Source organism: Gobio gobio (genome assembly GCF_949357685.1).
Source record: "Gobio gobio genome assembly, chromosome: 18".
NCBI classification, from domain to species: Eukaryota; Metazoa; Chordata; class Actinopteri; order Cypriniformes; family Gobionidae; genus Gobio; species Gobio gobio.
The window spans coordinates 44606915-44623548 of record NC_137111.1 but is presented as its reverse complement, the minus strand read 5'-3'; the positions used below and the strand labels follow the sequence as shown (position 1 = coordinate 44623548).

Below are 16634 nucleotides of genomic sequence, written 5' to 3'. Positions count from 1 at the left end.
TTCACACCGCACGTGCAAGTGTTGGCCTGGCAGAAGCAGTGCGTATGGAGAGCGGGAGCTGCCTGTTTATTTACACCGATCAGGCATAACATTATGACAGGTGACCACTGACAGGTGAAGTGAATAAAACTGATTATCTCTTCATCACGCCACCTGTTAGTGTGTGGGATATATTAGGCAGCAAGTCAAAGAAAACGTGATCCATCAGACCAGGCCACCATCTTTCATTGCTTCGTGGTCCAGTTCTGATGCTCACGTGCCCACTGTTGGCGTTTTCGGCGGTTTACAGGGGTCAGCATGGGCACCCTGACTGGTCTGCGGCTATGCAGCCCCATACGCAACAAACTGAGATTTGAGCAATTTGAGCTCCAGTAGCTCGTCTGTTTGATCGGACCACACGGACCAGCCTTCACTCCCCACGTGCATCAATGAGCCTTGGCCGTCCATGACCCTGTCGCCGGTTCTCCACTGTTCCTTCCTTGGAGCACTTTTGATAGAGACTGACCACTGCAGACCGGGAACACCCCACAAGAGCTGCAGTTTTGGGGATGCTCTGACCCATTCGTCTAGCCATCACAATTTGGCCCTTGTCAAACTCGCTCAAATCCTTACGCTTGCCTATTTTTCCTGCTTCTAACACATCAACTTTGAGGACAGAATGTTCACTTGCTGCCTAATATATCCCACCCACTAACAGGTGCCATGATGAAGATATAATCAGTGTTATTCACTTATGCCTGATCGGTGTGTGTGTGTATATATAAATACAAACGCGCACACACACACACACACACACACACATACGCACACACATGTATACACTTTTCAGCAAATTCAAAGTTGTGTTTAAAGCAATCAGGATACCGGTAATTTCAATTAAATCTATTTGCAGCCCACATACAATTGCCTCTAAACAATACTGATTAAAAACGTTTGGACTAAATCTGTTTTTCATTATCTTAAACTCCTTTTAATCTAAAGGCTTGTGCTCGAGTTATTTTTGTAGAAAAATGTAATTTGTCTACTTAGGAAATTATTTTATAAATTACAATTGGATGAGTTGGACTAAATAATGAAGGAAGAACATCCCTTGTAGGGATGGGCATATTTGTCAATTTCTCATTTCGATCATCGATAGGTCTCAAAAACGAGTACTCGAGTACTCGGGGGCGGGGCATGTGCAGGGGGCGGGGCATGTCCGTCATTGAGATAATGAAAACTGTTATGAAAATGGTTGTTGACAAATACAAACGTGACATGAAAACAGGTATATGAAAACATGAACATATAAAACAAAAAATAACTGCTAGATTATGATGCATAAATGTCTTTGAAAAAGAAACATCTTTATAAAATGACCGTCTCAAATAACCAAGTCAGTAATATCGAGCATTGCCTTTGAGCTGAAACTGTGAAATAACACCACCCTGCAGAGCTTGCTAGCTGGTTAATAAACTCAACCAAACGCACCCTATATCAATATTAATATGAAGATTATTATGAACCTATTACGACATAAATCAACACAAAAGGACGTGAATGCGCACGTGAACTTCAGCGTGCTAGATTTTACAGGCGAAGGGTTTGAAACGGGACATTTTGAATGCGCTTTTCCCTTAACAACACTGATACACGGACAACGAAAGCACACATTTTATCAAACAACATTTTATTAAAATCGTGTTCTCATTATAATGCTTTGACAGATTGACTCTGCACATCATGCACTTAATTTTATTATTCATGATCGAAGCGTTTACAGACATCACTGCGCGTTTTCAAACTCATAACGAAAAACAACTTTAAATCAACTAGGTCTACTGTTAAAAAATACGAGACCAGTATAGCACTGCTGCATTACTAATATCAATGATTCTGAGAAATAAATAGCCTATCTAAAAAGAATATCTGTCTCTAAACCATGTCGAGCTCGAGCATTAATGCATTTGAGCTGAAACTGAAGAGAATGAACAGCCGGTATAACGGCAGCGCTTTGCTAGTTTATTAAGCTCAACCAAACGCTTCTTATATTAGATTAATCAGATATAGACAACATAAAAGTAATCTTACAACGTGCATCTGCAGAAAAGGATGCGAATGCGCACATGAACTTCACGCGCTAGTCTGAGTGTTCTCGCTAGTTTCTCTGTGGATCAGCTGATACACGGGGAACTAAGCACAGATCATTTACAGCATTTTCCACGGTGTTCTCATTATAATGCTATGTAGGCTATGACAGATTGGCGCTGCACATCTTGCACTAACCATTTAATGATCAGTGATTCCAGACATCACTGCAGTTCATGCCTCAGTTTCACTTTATTTCGCCGTGGTCTGGAGGTGTGTTGTATAACGCTAACCAATCAGACCTCTGGTACCGCGCAAAACGACGCAATAACCAATAAAAAAGAGACAAATATTTTTTTTTTCAGGGCGATCATCGTTCTCATGATCGATGATCGCTGTCACGTTCGAGTACTCGATTACTCGACCACTGTTGCCCATCCCTAATCCCTTGTGACTTATGAGTGTCATAAACACACTCCCATGTTCCACTTGATTCATAGTTTTATTGACTTGACTGTTATTCTACAATGTGGAAAATCAGTTGTAATAAAGAATGATGAGGCACTGAATAACTTGTGAGATCTAATAGCCGCTCACCAAACTGTATCCCAGGAGAGCTGATCTTGTGTTATTTTCTGCTGCTCATTTCTCCCAGGATTCCTCAGAAGTTGAGGATCTCCGGCAGTCTGTCTGTCATTCTCGTGGTGTTTCTCATCACAGCGGTGCTGGTGAAGGTGGAGATGGACCCCCTGCCATTCTTTGCGTTCACTATGATCAAAATCATCTGCATCAACTGTGAGTATCATCATCATCATCATCATCATCCTCATCTGCAGTATGTCTCTTCCAGGCCTCTTTGACCTCTTCTCTGTAGTCATTCTCTCCTCTGGGTCGGGTCACAAGGTTTGGTTTCATAATGAGTAAAAGATGGCTTGAGTTCACACACATCCTTTGATGCTGATTTTAATATACAATATGTTTTGAAAATCAAGCTGAGGAAGGTCCTACTTGAAAGAGCAGATCTGACGGGAGTGAACTCTCAGAAATGTTTCATGATGTTCTGTGTTGTCACGACCTTTACCATGTGCGTTTATCTCAAAGCCTAACGATCGTTTTTCTTCTTCTCCAACTCTTTTTGCAGCATTCGGGGCAATTCTGCAAGGGAGTCTGTTTGGTTTGGCTGGAATGCTCCCAGCGTCCTACACCACGCCCATCATGAGCGGCCAGGGGCTGGCAGGAGCGTTTGCGGCTTTCTCCATGATCTGTGCGATCGCCTGTATGTATTCCTCCTTCATCACTCTCTTTATGTTCTTCCTTTCCAAAGCGGAGGAGCCAGAATTAAAGCTATTAAAATAAATCGTTTCTGTAAATCAAAATAAATCTGAAATGAAACAAGATAAAAGATAAATATTAGATAAAAAAAAAAAAAATTGAAAATGTTTCACTGAAATAAAAGTTGAGGTTGAAGTACAAAACAAAAAATGCTAAACAGAAAAAACAAGGCTATTAAAAATGACAAGCACATCTAAAAGCAAGACTAAAACAACCTGACAATTCAAAATATCATACAGTATATAAACAATATTAAAAGATTCAAAGTAGGTTGTTGATAGGCTCGATCTACTCCATCTGTGTTTTGATCATTGTTCATACGTAGTCTTTAGGCCTTTTCGGACGGTAATTGTTTCTCGTGGGGTCGTAAGGTATTTTCATCATTGACAGGGGCTAGTCAGTGATTTTATTGCCGTCCGAATCCAGAATGTCAGGCTGCGTCCCAATTCGCCTACTTATAATACGTCCTAAAAGTATGTACTGCCACCACAAATGCACGCTCACCTCTACGCTTTAGTCTAGCGCGTGGAACGACCAACAAAGCCTGATCACAAGAACAGAGGCTTCTGGGTGGAGTATAGGAGTGAAGGAGTTCTGATAAATAGACAGGAGCTTTGTTATGTAGAGATTTATAAACGAAGAGGAGAATTTTAAAGTCTATTCTCTGACAAATCGGCAACCAGTGAAGGGATTTAAGAATAGGCGTGATGTGTTCATGTTTACGACACTTTAAAAGAAGTCTGGCAGCAGCATTTTGGACAAGCTGACGTAGCGCAATTTGAGATTTAGATATACCGCAATACAAGGAATTACAGTAATCTAGATGCGACGTGACAAACGCATGAACAGCCATTTCGAGAGTTTTTGTGTGGCGTTTTACTGAAGTCTCACAGCAGACACGCCCCTTGAAATAAGACATTAAGACAGAGGGGTAATAACAGTATAGAAAATATGCCTTTTATTTCTAAATTATGAACATTTTTAATGTAAAAATCATACTAACAATATAAGTACACCTCAGGAAACATTATAAAATAATAGAAAAATGCCATGCCATGGGACCTTTAAATAATTAAATAGTAATTAGGATATTATTTTATAATTTGTTACATTTATATAGCGCTTTTCTAGGCACTCAAAGCGCTTTACATAGAAGGGGGGGTCTCCACATCCACCACCAATGTGCAGCATCCACCTGGATGATGCGACGGCAGCCATATTGCGCCAGAATGCTCACCACACACCAGCTGATTGGTGGAGAGGAGACAGAGTCATGAAGCCAATTGTGTGTGTATATATATATATATATAGGCCATGATGGACAGGGGCCAATGGGCAAATTTGGCCAGGGGGTTACACCCCTACTCTTTATCGAAGGGCATCCTGGGATTTTTAATGACCACAGAGAGTTAGGACCTCGGTTTAACGTCTCATCCGAAGGACGGTGCTCTCTGACAGTATAGTGTCCCCATCATTATACTGGGGCGTTAGGACCCACACAGACCACAGGGTGAGCGCCCCCTGCTGGCCTCACTAACACCTCTCCCAGCAGCAACCTAGTTTTCCCAGTTGGTCTCCCATCCAGGTACTGACCAGACTCAGCCCTGCTTAGCTTCAGTGGGAAATCAGTCTTGGGCTACAGGGTGATATGGCTGCAGGGTATTATTTAAAATGTTCCTATTATTAAATTAAATATGCATTTATTCTCTTTATACCAAGCATATGACATTTTATTTACAGCAGACAATCATGTTATTGACCACGGAGCAGCATTCCCAGGTGCGCAGGACCACAAAACTCGCTCCTCCACCGTGAATAAATCACCATCCAAATGCACAAGTTTTATCTCTGAGGTGGCATGCAAATGTATTTTTACTGACGTTCACATGAGAAACAATTACCGACCGAATATGGCTTTTGACAACAAAATTGATTTTCTCAGCTTATTGTTAAAAACCCACATTCAAGTGTTGATAAAAAAGATAAAGCTAGAAAAAAATGTTTTATTGTTGTTGTTTAAAAGCAGAGGCTCTGTTCCTTCTTTTGATATATTGTATGTTCAGATAATCATACAGCAAAATATTCTGGGGGCCATGACATTTTTGTGAAAATGATCAAAAATGCTTGCGCTGGCTGGCGACTTTTCAAAAACGCTGGCCGGGAAAGAGTTGTACTTATATGTACTTACTATAGAGTTAGGGTTTGGCTTAGGGTTATTTACTTGTAATTATGCATAATTTACAGTTATTACCACAGTAGTAAAATCAAAACGGGCGTTTTGGCAAGAGTGCAGAATTCAGTGAACTTGCGCTTTAGAGATTGACATCGTAGTGACTATAAGGGGAGGCTTTCTATTTATTACCCATTCACAATCTGAATACAAGTTTAGTTTTTCATGCTGCTAAGTAAACTGCAAAGTTTTTGGATTGACAACAGTATTTATATGTGCAATTGAATCAGAAACTGTGATGATTGACAGTGATAACCGATGGATGAGACAAAACGATACAAAGTTCTGTACAGAATTCAACAGTTTTTGGTACAGAGAACTGGAAAATGTCTGGTATTGGTACTGACTACTGAAATGTTGGTACCATGTCAAACCTGTTCCAGGTGCTTCCAGGTTTTGACCCTGAATCTTGTGTTTTCCAGCGGGCTCTGAGTTACAAGACAGCGCTTTCGGCTACTTCATCATTGCCTGCATCGTTATTCTCCTGGCCATCGTTTCTTACTTCGCCCTGCCACAAATGGTATGGTGTAAAGCCTTGATTCTTCAGATTCACATCTGTGCTTCATTTCCACTAATCAATGCAGAGAATTATGATTTCGATAACTAAAACTATTTGTTCTGCAGGAGTTTTTCAAGTATTACTCTGAGAGCAATGGCTCTCGGTCCATCGCAGATGAGGAAAACAAGATGGATTTGCTGAAACCAGGTAAAGCCCAGCGTTCCATATCTATCAAATTGTTCTCTAAACATGTGATGTCATCAGTGACATCTGATGCTCCATCAAACACAAATAAATGGGACCACTAGAATATATGAGACTACAGGGAAAATGTGCAAAAGTCCTATTGTGGCAAAGATTGTAAGTATTAATCTGGTCGTCGAGATACAGTGAGGAAAATAAGTATTTGAACACCCCGCTATTTTGCAAGTTCTCCCACTTAGAAATCATGGAAGCGTCTGAAATTGTCATCGTAGGTGCATGTCCACTGTGAGAGACATAATCTAAAAAAAAAAAAATCCAGAAATCACAATGTATGATTTTTTAACTATTTATTTGTATGATACAGCTGCAAATAAGTATTTGAACACCTGTCTATCAGCTAGAATTCTGACCCTCAAAGACCTGTTAGTCTGCCTTTAAAATGTCAACCTCCACTCCATTTATTATCCTAAATTAGATGCACCTGTTTGACAGTAGCCTTGAAAAAAAAAAAAAAAAAAAATTTGTTCTGTGCTAGATTAACTGAGACTTGTTACAGCACTTGCATATTGTTGATATTGTTGCCCTTGGACTGCTCTAGCTGCTTCTATTGCCCTCATTTGTAAGTTGCTTTGGATAAAAGCGTCTGCTAAATGACTAAATGTAAATGTAAATGTAAATGTTTGAGGTTGTTAGCTGCATAAAGACACCTACAAACTACAAACTACAAACATGGCCAAGACCAAAGAGCTGTCCAAAGACACTAGAGACAAAATTGTACACCTCCACAAGGCTGGAAAAGGCTACGGGGAAATTGCCAAGCAGCTTGGTGAAAAAAGGTCCACTGTTGGAGCAATCATTAGAAAATGGAAGAAGCTAAACATGACTGTCAATCTCTCTCGGACTGGGACTCCATGCAAGATCTCACCTCGTGGGGTCTCAATGATCCTAAGAAAGGTGAGAAATCAGCAAAGAAATACACGGGAGGAGCTGGTCAATAACCTGAATAGAGCTGGGACCACCGTTTCCAAGGTTACTGTTGGTAATACACTAAGACGTCATGGTTTGAAATCATGCATGGCACGGAAGGTTCCCCTGCTTAAACCAGCACATGTCCAGGCCCATCTTAAGTTTGCCAATGACCATTTGGATGATCCAGGAGTCATGGGAGAAAGTCATGTGGTCAGATGAGACCAAAATAGAACTTTTTGGTCATAACTCCACTAAACGTGTTTGGAGGAAGAAGAATGATGAGTACCATCCCAAGAACACTATCCCTACTGTGAAGCATGGGGGTGGTAGCATCATGCTTTGGGGGTGTTTTTCTGCACATGGGACAGGGCGACTGCAATTTTGGGGAACAACCTCCTTCCCTCAGTTAGAGAATTGAAGATGGGTCAAGACTGGGTCTTCCAACATGACAATGACCCGAAGCACACAGCCAGGATAACCAAGGAGTGGCTCTGTAAGAAGCATATCAAGGTTCTGGCGTGGCCTAGCCAGTCTCCAGACCTAAACCCAATAGAGAATCTTTGGAGGGAGCTCAAACTCTGTGTTTCTCAGCGACGGGCCAGAAACCTGACTGATCTAGAGGAGATCTGTGTGGAGGAGTGGGCCAAAATCCCTCCTGCAGTGTGTGCAAACCTGGAGAAAAACTACAGGAAACGTTTGACCTCTGTAATTGCAAACAAAGGCTACTGTACCAAATATTAACATTGATTTTCTCAGGTGTTCCACCTACGATGACAATTTCAGAGAACTTGCAAAATAGCAGGGTGTTCAAATACTTTGAAGTGTGTTTCCTCACTGTAGGTTCTCTGAAGGTCACAAATCAACAATTAACTGAATTAATATTCAGATCATATCCAGATGTCTCTGGTCAAGATTGTGAGGCCATTTATTTGTCCCTCAGAAAATGCGTACTTTTTTATTTTGTTTTATTTTATTTTATAGCATTGTTTTGCTTTTTGTTTTATAGCGTCTTGTTCTATAGCGTTTTGTTTTATTTTATAGCAATTAGTTTTATTTTATTGCATTTAGTTTTTCTTTGTTTACTTTTATTTATTTTATTGTATAGCGTTTTGTTTTAAAGCATTTAGTTTTGCTTTTTATTTTATATAATTTTGTTTGGTCTTATAGTGTTTTGTTTTATTTTATAGCAATTCGTTTTATTTTATTGTATAGCATTTTGTTTTGTTTTATAGCATTTAGTTTTATTTTATAGCATTTTGTTTTTCTTTGTTTTGTTTTATAGCATTTCTTTTATTTTATAGCATTTAGTTTTATTTTATTTTAAAACGTTTTGTTTTATAGCTTTTTGTTTTTCTTTGTTTTATTTTATTGTATAGCATTTAGTTTTTTTATAGCATTTACTTTTATTTTATAGCATTTTGTTTTTCTTTGTTTTGTTTTATAGCATTTATTTTATTTTATAGCATTTCGTTTTATTTTATTTTAAAACATTTTGTTTTATTTTATAGCATTTTGTTTTGCTTTTTATTTTATATAATTTATTTTGGTCTTGTAGCGTTTTGTTTTATAGCATTTAGTTGTATTTTATTTTTATAGCATTTGTTTTTATTTTATAGCTTTTTGTTTTGTTTTATTTTATTTATTTTATTGCATTTTGTTTTATTTTATAGCATTTTGTTTTTCTTTGTTTTGTTTTTTTTATTTATTTTATAGCATTTTTTTGTCTTATAGCATTTAGTTTTATTTTATAGCATTTTGTTTTTTTTATAGCATTTTGTTTTTCTTTGTTTTGTTTTATTTTATTTATTTTATTGTATAGCATTTTGTTTCGTTTTATAGCACTTGTTTTATTTAATTTTATAGCATTTGTTTTTTATATTTTTAACAAAATAAATAAGATCGATTTTGATTTCATGAGGACTTTAACACTAGTCCCAGGGTAGCTGAACAGTGTCCTAATGTGTTTTTTCATGATATTTCAAAACTTTTGTTGCTGCTAAATGACAAACATTGCCCCTATGACATTGTGCCGGACTCCTATCACCCGTGATTCCCTGTAAAGTGAAATTGACTGTGTATTTTTGCTCTTGTCTTGCAGAAGGTCAAGCAGAGAAGAGGCCAGTCCTGAGTCTGACCGATGAAGAGCCCAGACCAGCTGTGTCAGTGTTTGGCATCTTTAAACAGGTATTAGCTTCAACCACCCGCTCACATCTCTTATCTACATAGTTGGAGCTGAACTGGCACGTTAGTGATGCAAGTCTCCGTTTATAATAACACTTGTACTCTGTCTCGCCTCCTGATTTAGATCTGGGTGATGGCTCTTTCCGTATGCTTTGTTTTCGCCGTCACTATTGGCACCTTCCCAGCCGTCACTGTTGATGTCAAGTCCACTATTGCTGAGGGCAGTCAATGGGGTGGTGAGTGTGTTTGCATGTGTGATGCTCCACTGTGTTGATTTTCTCTACAGACATATCACAGCTGTCCTGTCTCTTTTCACAGAAAAATATTTCATCCCCGTGTCCTGCTTCCTCCTGTTCAATATGATGGACTGGGCCGGTAGGAGCCTGACTGCTGTTTGTATGTGGGTAAGTACAGGGGTTAAAGTGGGCCGGATCGGTCCGGAATAAATGAATAACTAAATAGATCCAGCGGTCGCAGCTGGATCATCTCACGCACAGCGCTGACAGACTCGTTCGGCGCTTTCGCCACTCTATTGAACTGATAACAAGCGCCAGGCAGTCGCTTTATCCATTTGAATACAATCGCAGCATCAAGTGTACAGTAAAGGCTCTGTGGCGAAACTAGCTGAACCAGACAGAAGAGCTCCGAGTCCGACCATGTTGAGGTAAACTATAGGCTGCCTACACGACTGTAATCATGGCCGTAGTCAGCTCACCGGTATTTTTCAGAGGTGTATACAATAAATGTTGTAAAATAATTTAAACCAGATTAGGCATAGAATAATGAATGTGTGCGTACATATTGTGAATTAATTTATTAAACGTATTTATTCTCATGAGCTGTGGGGCATGACCGAAAGGACAAGATCCCGGATACAGGCGGCCAAAATGAGCTTTCTCCGCAGGGTGGCTGGGCGCTCCCTCAGAGATAGGGTGAGAAGCTCGGTCACTCGGGAGGAGCTCAGAGTAGAGCCGCTGGTCCTCCACATCGAGAGGGGTCAGCTGAGGTGGCTCGGGCATCTATTTCGGATGCCTCCTGGACGCCTTCCCAGGGAGGTGTTCCAGGCACGTCCCACCGGAAGGAGGCCCCGGGGAAGACCTAGGACACGCTGGAGGGTCTCCCGGCTGGCCTGGGAACGCCTCTGGGTTCCCCCGGAAGAGCTGGAGGAAGTGGCTAGGGAGAGGGAGGTCTGGGCGTCTTAGACTGTTGCCCCCGCGACCCGGCCCCGGATAAGCGGAAGATGATGGATGGATGGATGGTATTTACCTAGCGTTCGTAGCCTTCAGTGAATTAATAAAATATAGGCTAAAAATATCAGTTGACCCTATGTTTACTTTCTTCACTGAGGCGAAAATGAAGAGACTAGTCAGAGCTCAGCTTTAGGATAGGAAGAGACAGGACAAGAGAAGGAGACTGAGAGAAAAAGAAAGAGTGATGAAATGAGGAGAGAACAGGTGTGACAAGATAAAAGCTATTTATTATTATTATTTTATTTTTTGCATTCAAACACATTAAAATGCACATATGTAAATCAGAGAAATACACATTTTCTTGCTGACAGTACCCCCCTAAATAGCTCGAATTTGGGACCTCGCCGGTTTTAAAGTTCCTTAAAGGTCCCATTCCGCATGATCCCATTGTTCAAACTTTAGTTAGTGTGTAATGTTGCTGTTAGAGCATAAATAATACCTGTAAAATTATAAAGCTCAAAGTTCAATGCCAAGCGAGATATTTTATTTAACAGAAGTTCCCTTTCAAAGCCTACAGCGAACGGCTGGCTTGGACTACATCCTGGTACTTCCTTCTTTAATTACGTCAGTAGAGCAGTAGAACAGACTAACCTCCGCCCACAAAGAAACGCGAAAAGGGGGGCGCGGTCTTGTTGCTGTCCCACGTGGAGAAGCGGACGTGTCGCGTGGAGAAAAGGAACTGTTGCGTTGAGTGTGTTTATCGCCATGTCGTCGAGACGCTGTTATTTTCATCCAGGAGTCAAATCACCTTTGTTTGGCTTTCCCAGGGACGCTGTAGAGATTATTGAACGCATACATCTCTCCGTTAAGAGGCGTGACCTTTCCAACATGCGCTAAGCTGCTGTCGAATCACAACACAGGAACTGCTGGCACCTGCGCTAAGCTGCGGTCGAATTACAACACGGTAAGCGCTTGCACAATCAGAACTCGTTACGTGTTTCTGAAGGAGGGACTTCATAGAAAGAGGAAATCACCAGCCGTTTTTAGGACAGTGAAAACAGCGGTACACAGATAAGTACATTGTATGAAAAATACTGTGTTTTTTTACACGCGAAACATGAACACATGTTATATTGCACACTGTAAACACAATCAAAGCTTCAAAAAAACACGAAGAACGGGACCTTTAAGGCAGTTTTATACTCAAAAGTTGTTGCTGTTTCTGGAAACATGTTTGCTTTGACCTCATATCTGGAGTTAATGCATTTATGATGTTAATGCGTTGCAGCTTGGAATATTTATAGGCCTACTTAATATTAAAATTGAATATTCAGACATTATATACTCATTGTATCTCTGTGCTTTGACGAATTAGTAAAAAAAAAAAAATCTGTGGTAGAAAACGTTGTGGCACCAAGATCAGCTAATATGGGGCCCTTGGGTTTGTTATTGCCTCAGGGCCTACAGCAAAACCTTTGATTCTGCATTTTGACATTGAGACTTTGAGATTTATTTAAATTGTAGTTGTGTCTTCAGCCATTTTGGTGTGTTAAATGTTAAGAATTTTTATACTTCCCCTTTTTATGTTTGAATTTACAATGTGGAAAACAAGGTTGTGTTCCATATTATTTTAACATAGTGTCATCATCATCATATCAGTGTAGATGTAGATGGACCAAAATAAAACCATTAAAATATAAAATAAGTAAGTATTGTGATACTTAGTGCCAGTGACATTCTTGTCTCAAAAAGTATTGCTATACCACGGTGAGTAATTTTTCCCTGTTGCACTTACACAAAATTGAGGGTTCCCCCACCAGCCAAATCCCACTTTAACCACTGGGTACGTATGTGTGTGTTGTGTTAGTCAGGCGCAGACGGGGACTCCTCAAACATGCTTTATTAGAGCTCAAATAGGGCATCTGCTTTTTGTATTTGGCCGTTCTCTTCTGGGATTTTCAAGATGTTCTTTCTGAAAAGACTCAAACTATAAAGAACAGAGCAGGGAAAACATTGTCAAAAAGTTTCTCTGGAAAATCTTACATCATGTCAAACGAAGAGCCAGAAATGAAAACTGTGTCGTTCCAAACCCAAATGACTTTAGAGAATAAATAACAAAAAGTTCCATCAAATGCTCATAAAAGTTGTCCATGTTCTGAGGTCATGTGATGGCTTTGTGTGTGGAACTCACTGATTTTTTTGGTGTGCACCAGAAATGTTGCCCTCTGATGCAGTTTTACACTTACATTCATATAATTCAGTCTGTTCCTCACACAACTGTTCCACAGGATGACTTGTAAGAATACTGAGCTCAGGTCACATGGACTACACATGATACTTTTATGGTTGGCTAAATAGAAATCAAGGATTTATTTATTTATTATACAAATATCATCCATCCATCTGTCCATCCATCCTCTATCCATATGTCCATCATCCTCCATCCATCCATCTGTCCATCTATCATCCATCCATTCATCTGTCCACCCATCCTCTGTCCATCCATCCATCTGTCCATCCATCCTTTATCCATCCATACTCTATCCATCCATCTGTCCATCCATCCTTTATCCATCCATACTCTATCCATCCATCTGTCCATCCATCCATCTGTCCATCCACCCTCTATCCATCCATCCATCCATCTGTCCATCCATCCTCTATCCATCCATCTGTCCATCCATCTATCCATCCATCTGTCCATCCAACTATCCAGCCATTCTCTATCCATCCATCCATCCATCCTCCATCCATCTGTCCATCCATCCTCCATTCATCCATCTGTCCATCTATCCTCTATCCATCCATCTGTCCATCCATCTATCCATATATCCTCTATCCATCCATCCATCTGTCCATCCATCATCCCTCTGTCCATCCATCCATCCATCCATCTGTTCATCCATCTGTCCATCCATCCATCTGTCCATCCTCTGTCCATCCATCCGTCCATCCATCCATCTGTTCATCCATCCATCCATCTGTCCATCCATCTATCCATCCATCTGTCCATCCATCTATCCATATATCCTCTATCCATCCATCCATCTGTCCATCCATCATCCCTCTGTCCATCCATCCATCCATCCATCCATCTGTCCATCCTCTGTCCATCCATCCGTCCATCCATCCATCTGTTCATCCATCCATCCATCTGTCCATCCATCCATCCATCCATCCATCTGTCCATCCATCTATCCTCTATCCATCCATCTGTCCATCCATCATCCCTCTATCCATCCATCCATCTGATCATCCATCTGTCCATCCATCCATCCAGCTGTCCATCCTCTGCCCATCCATCCATCTGTCCATCCATCCTCTATCCATCTTTCCATCCATCTGTCCATCCATCCTCTATCCATCCATCTGTCCTAGGGATGAAACGGTATTGAAATTTCACATCACGATTATGTTTTGATTACGTTTTGTTCAAATGAAAAAGAACAGAAAAAAGAACAGATGCACGCACTTAAAACATTTCAAGTTTTATATTTGAAAATCAACAAACAACATAAATAAAAGCAGCTCTATGCACTTTTTAAAGCTAGATTCTATTCTGTGGGATTTACTTCCTTATAATGGCCGTCGTCAATAGCAACGCATAAATAATAATAATTTGGTGTAAATATAATCTCTAATATTATCTCTGTAAATATATTCTCAAGCAATATTCTCATCAGTGTTCAGCTATGACACATTTAAATCTAGCATATTTTGTGTAAGAGCCCAAACAGTATCCTAGCGAAATAATACAAATCCATATTTTCATGATTTGACTGTTTATTTTATTAAATATCAAAAGGTATGCATCATACCTGACACCTGGATGAACACTTTACAGTCAGTTTTATGACGGTCATTCTCTTCAAATGCTATTGAAGTCAGAAACGCTAATAACGTTACCAATGTTGTATGTAACTTTAGAGACGGTCCCTAAATTTGCCTGCGTTATGCCAGTCATATCAGATGCGCTGTGGTTCTGCTGTGTTTGTTTGAAACTATTTTCGCTGCTGAAATAAAACAGAAACAGTCAATCACTGTATGATGAGTGAATCTCCTGCGTACATCGCACGTTTATCTCTGCTTTGAGTGCAGATTTCAGCGAGTGAGAGCGCGCTGGAGATATTGCATTCATAAACTCAATAGAAACACGTGTGGTTGGTTATAATGCGCAACGCGATTATAACAGATGGCTTTTCAGAAGACTATAATAAGTTCAACCGCCAAGGTGGCTATAGTGTGCAGCCGAAATAACGTTAACTTACACCCGCAAATGGCGGTTGTTAATGTCAAGCCCTGATTTGTCTTGTCTGAATTTTTTCGTTCGCTTCACGTTATTATTTCCCAGACGTAGTTTTGGTATTGAGGTCAAAGTCCACTTGCCTTGCGTTCATAGTTTTGAAGTGTTCTCCCTATTACAGTTACTTTCTTCTGGCATGTTCTGCATCTTCGATTAAGCACCAGACTGACTGACGCTGACTGGACAAGATTTACCGCCAGTTTTCAAAATCGTGATAATCACACGCGGTTTTAATGATAATTAAATTTTAAACAATATTACTAAATGTCACTAAATTTTATCATGGTTTATCGTGAAACCGGTAATCGTTTCATCCCTAATCTGTCCATCCATCCATCTGTCCATCCATCCATCCATCCATCCATCCATCTGTCCATCCATCCTCTATCCATCCATCCATCTGTCCATCCATCCATCCATCCATCCATCCTCTATCCGTCCATCCATCATCCATCTGTCCATCTATCCATCCATCCATCCATCCATCCATCTGTCCATCTATCCATTCATCTGTCCATCCATCCATTTCTCCATCTGTCCATCCATCCATCCTCTATCCATCCATCCATCTGTCCATCCATCCTCTATCCGTCCATCCATCATCCATCTGTCCATCCATCTGTCCATCTATCCATCCATCCATCTGTCCATCTATCCATTCATCTGTCCATCCATCCATTTCTCCATCCATCCATCTGTCCATCCATCCATCTGCCCATCCGTCCATCCATCTGCCCATCCATCTTTCTGTCCGTCCGTCCATCCATCCATCTTTCTGTCCGTCCATCCATCCGACCATGGATATCTACAGAAATATAGTAGATATCCAGGCTTTTATTTATTTATTGATCTATCATAGTACATTTCAAGGCCTTATATGTTTGTTTATTACACAAATATTGTTACACAATAATATGAAGGTTGTTATTGCCCTTTGCGATGCTACTAAAGCAGCTCTCAGACTATAGGCAGTGAAGTTTAGCTATGTGTTCATGTGTTTGGTGCCTGGGAGGGTCAATGTGAAGGTTTTTTCTCTCTATCCTGTTTCAACAGTTTAAACTAGAGTATATGGTGGTGACTCGTTTCCTCTCATTAATGTAAAATGCAAGTCAAAACAGAAAATATTAACGTGAAATTCAGCCTGTTTCTTCCTCCATTAAAATGTCAAACTCAGGGAAAACTGATTAATGTATTACGGGGAAACCTCAGTGGAGCAGATCAGAATCGTTCTGGAAATCCTTATCGGTATTCCTGGCATTTGGGGAGTCTTTAACGACATGCCCACTGGAGGAGGCCTGCCTCGTGTGCAGTCAGCTGTCAGACGCTCCTGAGCTGCTCATGTGCTCTGTGTTTACCGCACTCAATGTAACGCTTGTTTCTCCGCTGATGTGCTGGAGGATACTTATAGTTTGACTCCATTATAGCATCCATCTGAACGAGAGATTTAAATAAGTGTGCATTGTAAGGGAAGAGCTGAGCATCTTGGGAGAAACTTGGCTGCTGTACATGGAGATGGTGGATGTCCAGCCAATCGCTGTAAATCTGCTGTATTTAGATTTGGTATCATCATGGGTTTTGAGTATTTTATGGGCCAAACCACGTTCACATGATCCTAGAAAGTATTCAAGATGCCGAAGGCCTGTTCTACGCTCTTTCTCA

The 16634-nt window shown here is 40.3% G+C and overlaps 1 protein-coding gene across 2 annotated transcripts in view; it reads left to right on the top strand.

Annotated features, from left to right (window-relative positions):
* Positions 1 to 16634, top strand: part of slc29a1a (solute carrier family 29 member 1a) — a 66752-nt gene that overhangs the window by 44544 nt on the left and 5574 nt on the right. For both annotated transcript variants that reach the window (XM_079843339.1, XM_079843338.1), the window contains 7 exons: positions 2723 to 2862; positions 3209 to 3343; positions 6052 to 6149; positions 6254 to 6335; positions 9400 to 9485; positions 9607 to 9718; positions 9801 to 9886. In XM_079843339.1, the coding sequence (XP_079699465.1) occupies positions 2723 to 2862; positions 3209 to 3343; positions 6052 to 6149; positions 6254 to 6335; positions 9400 to 9485; positions 9607 to 9718; positions 9801 to 9886 (739 nt within the window). The remainder of the gene's footprint in view (positions 1 to 2722; positions 2863 to 3208; positions 3344 to 6051; positions 6150 to 6253; positions 6336 to 9399; positions 9486 to 9606; positions 9719 to 9800; positions 9887 to 16634) is intronic.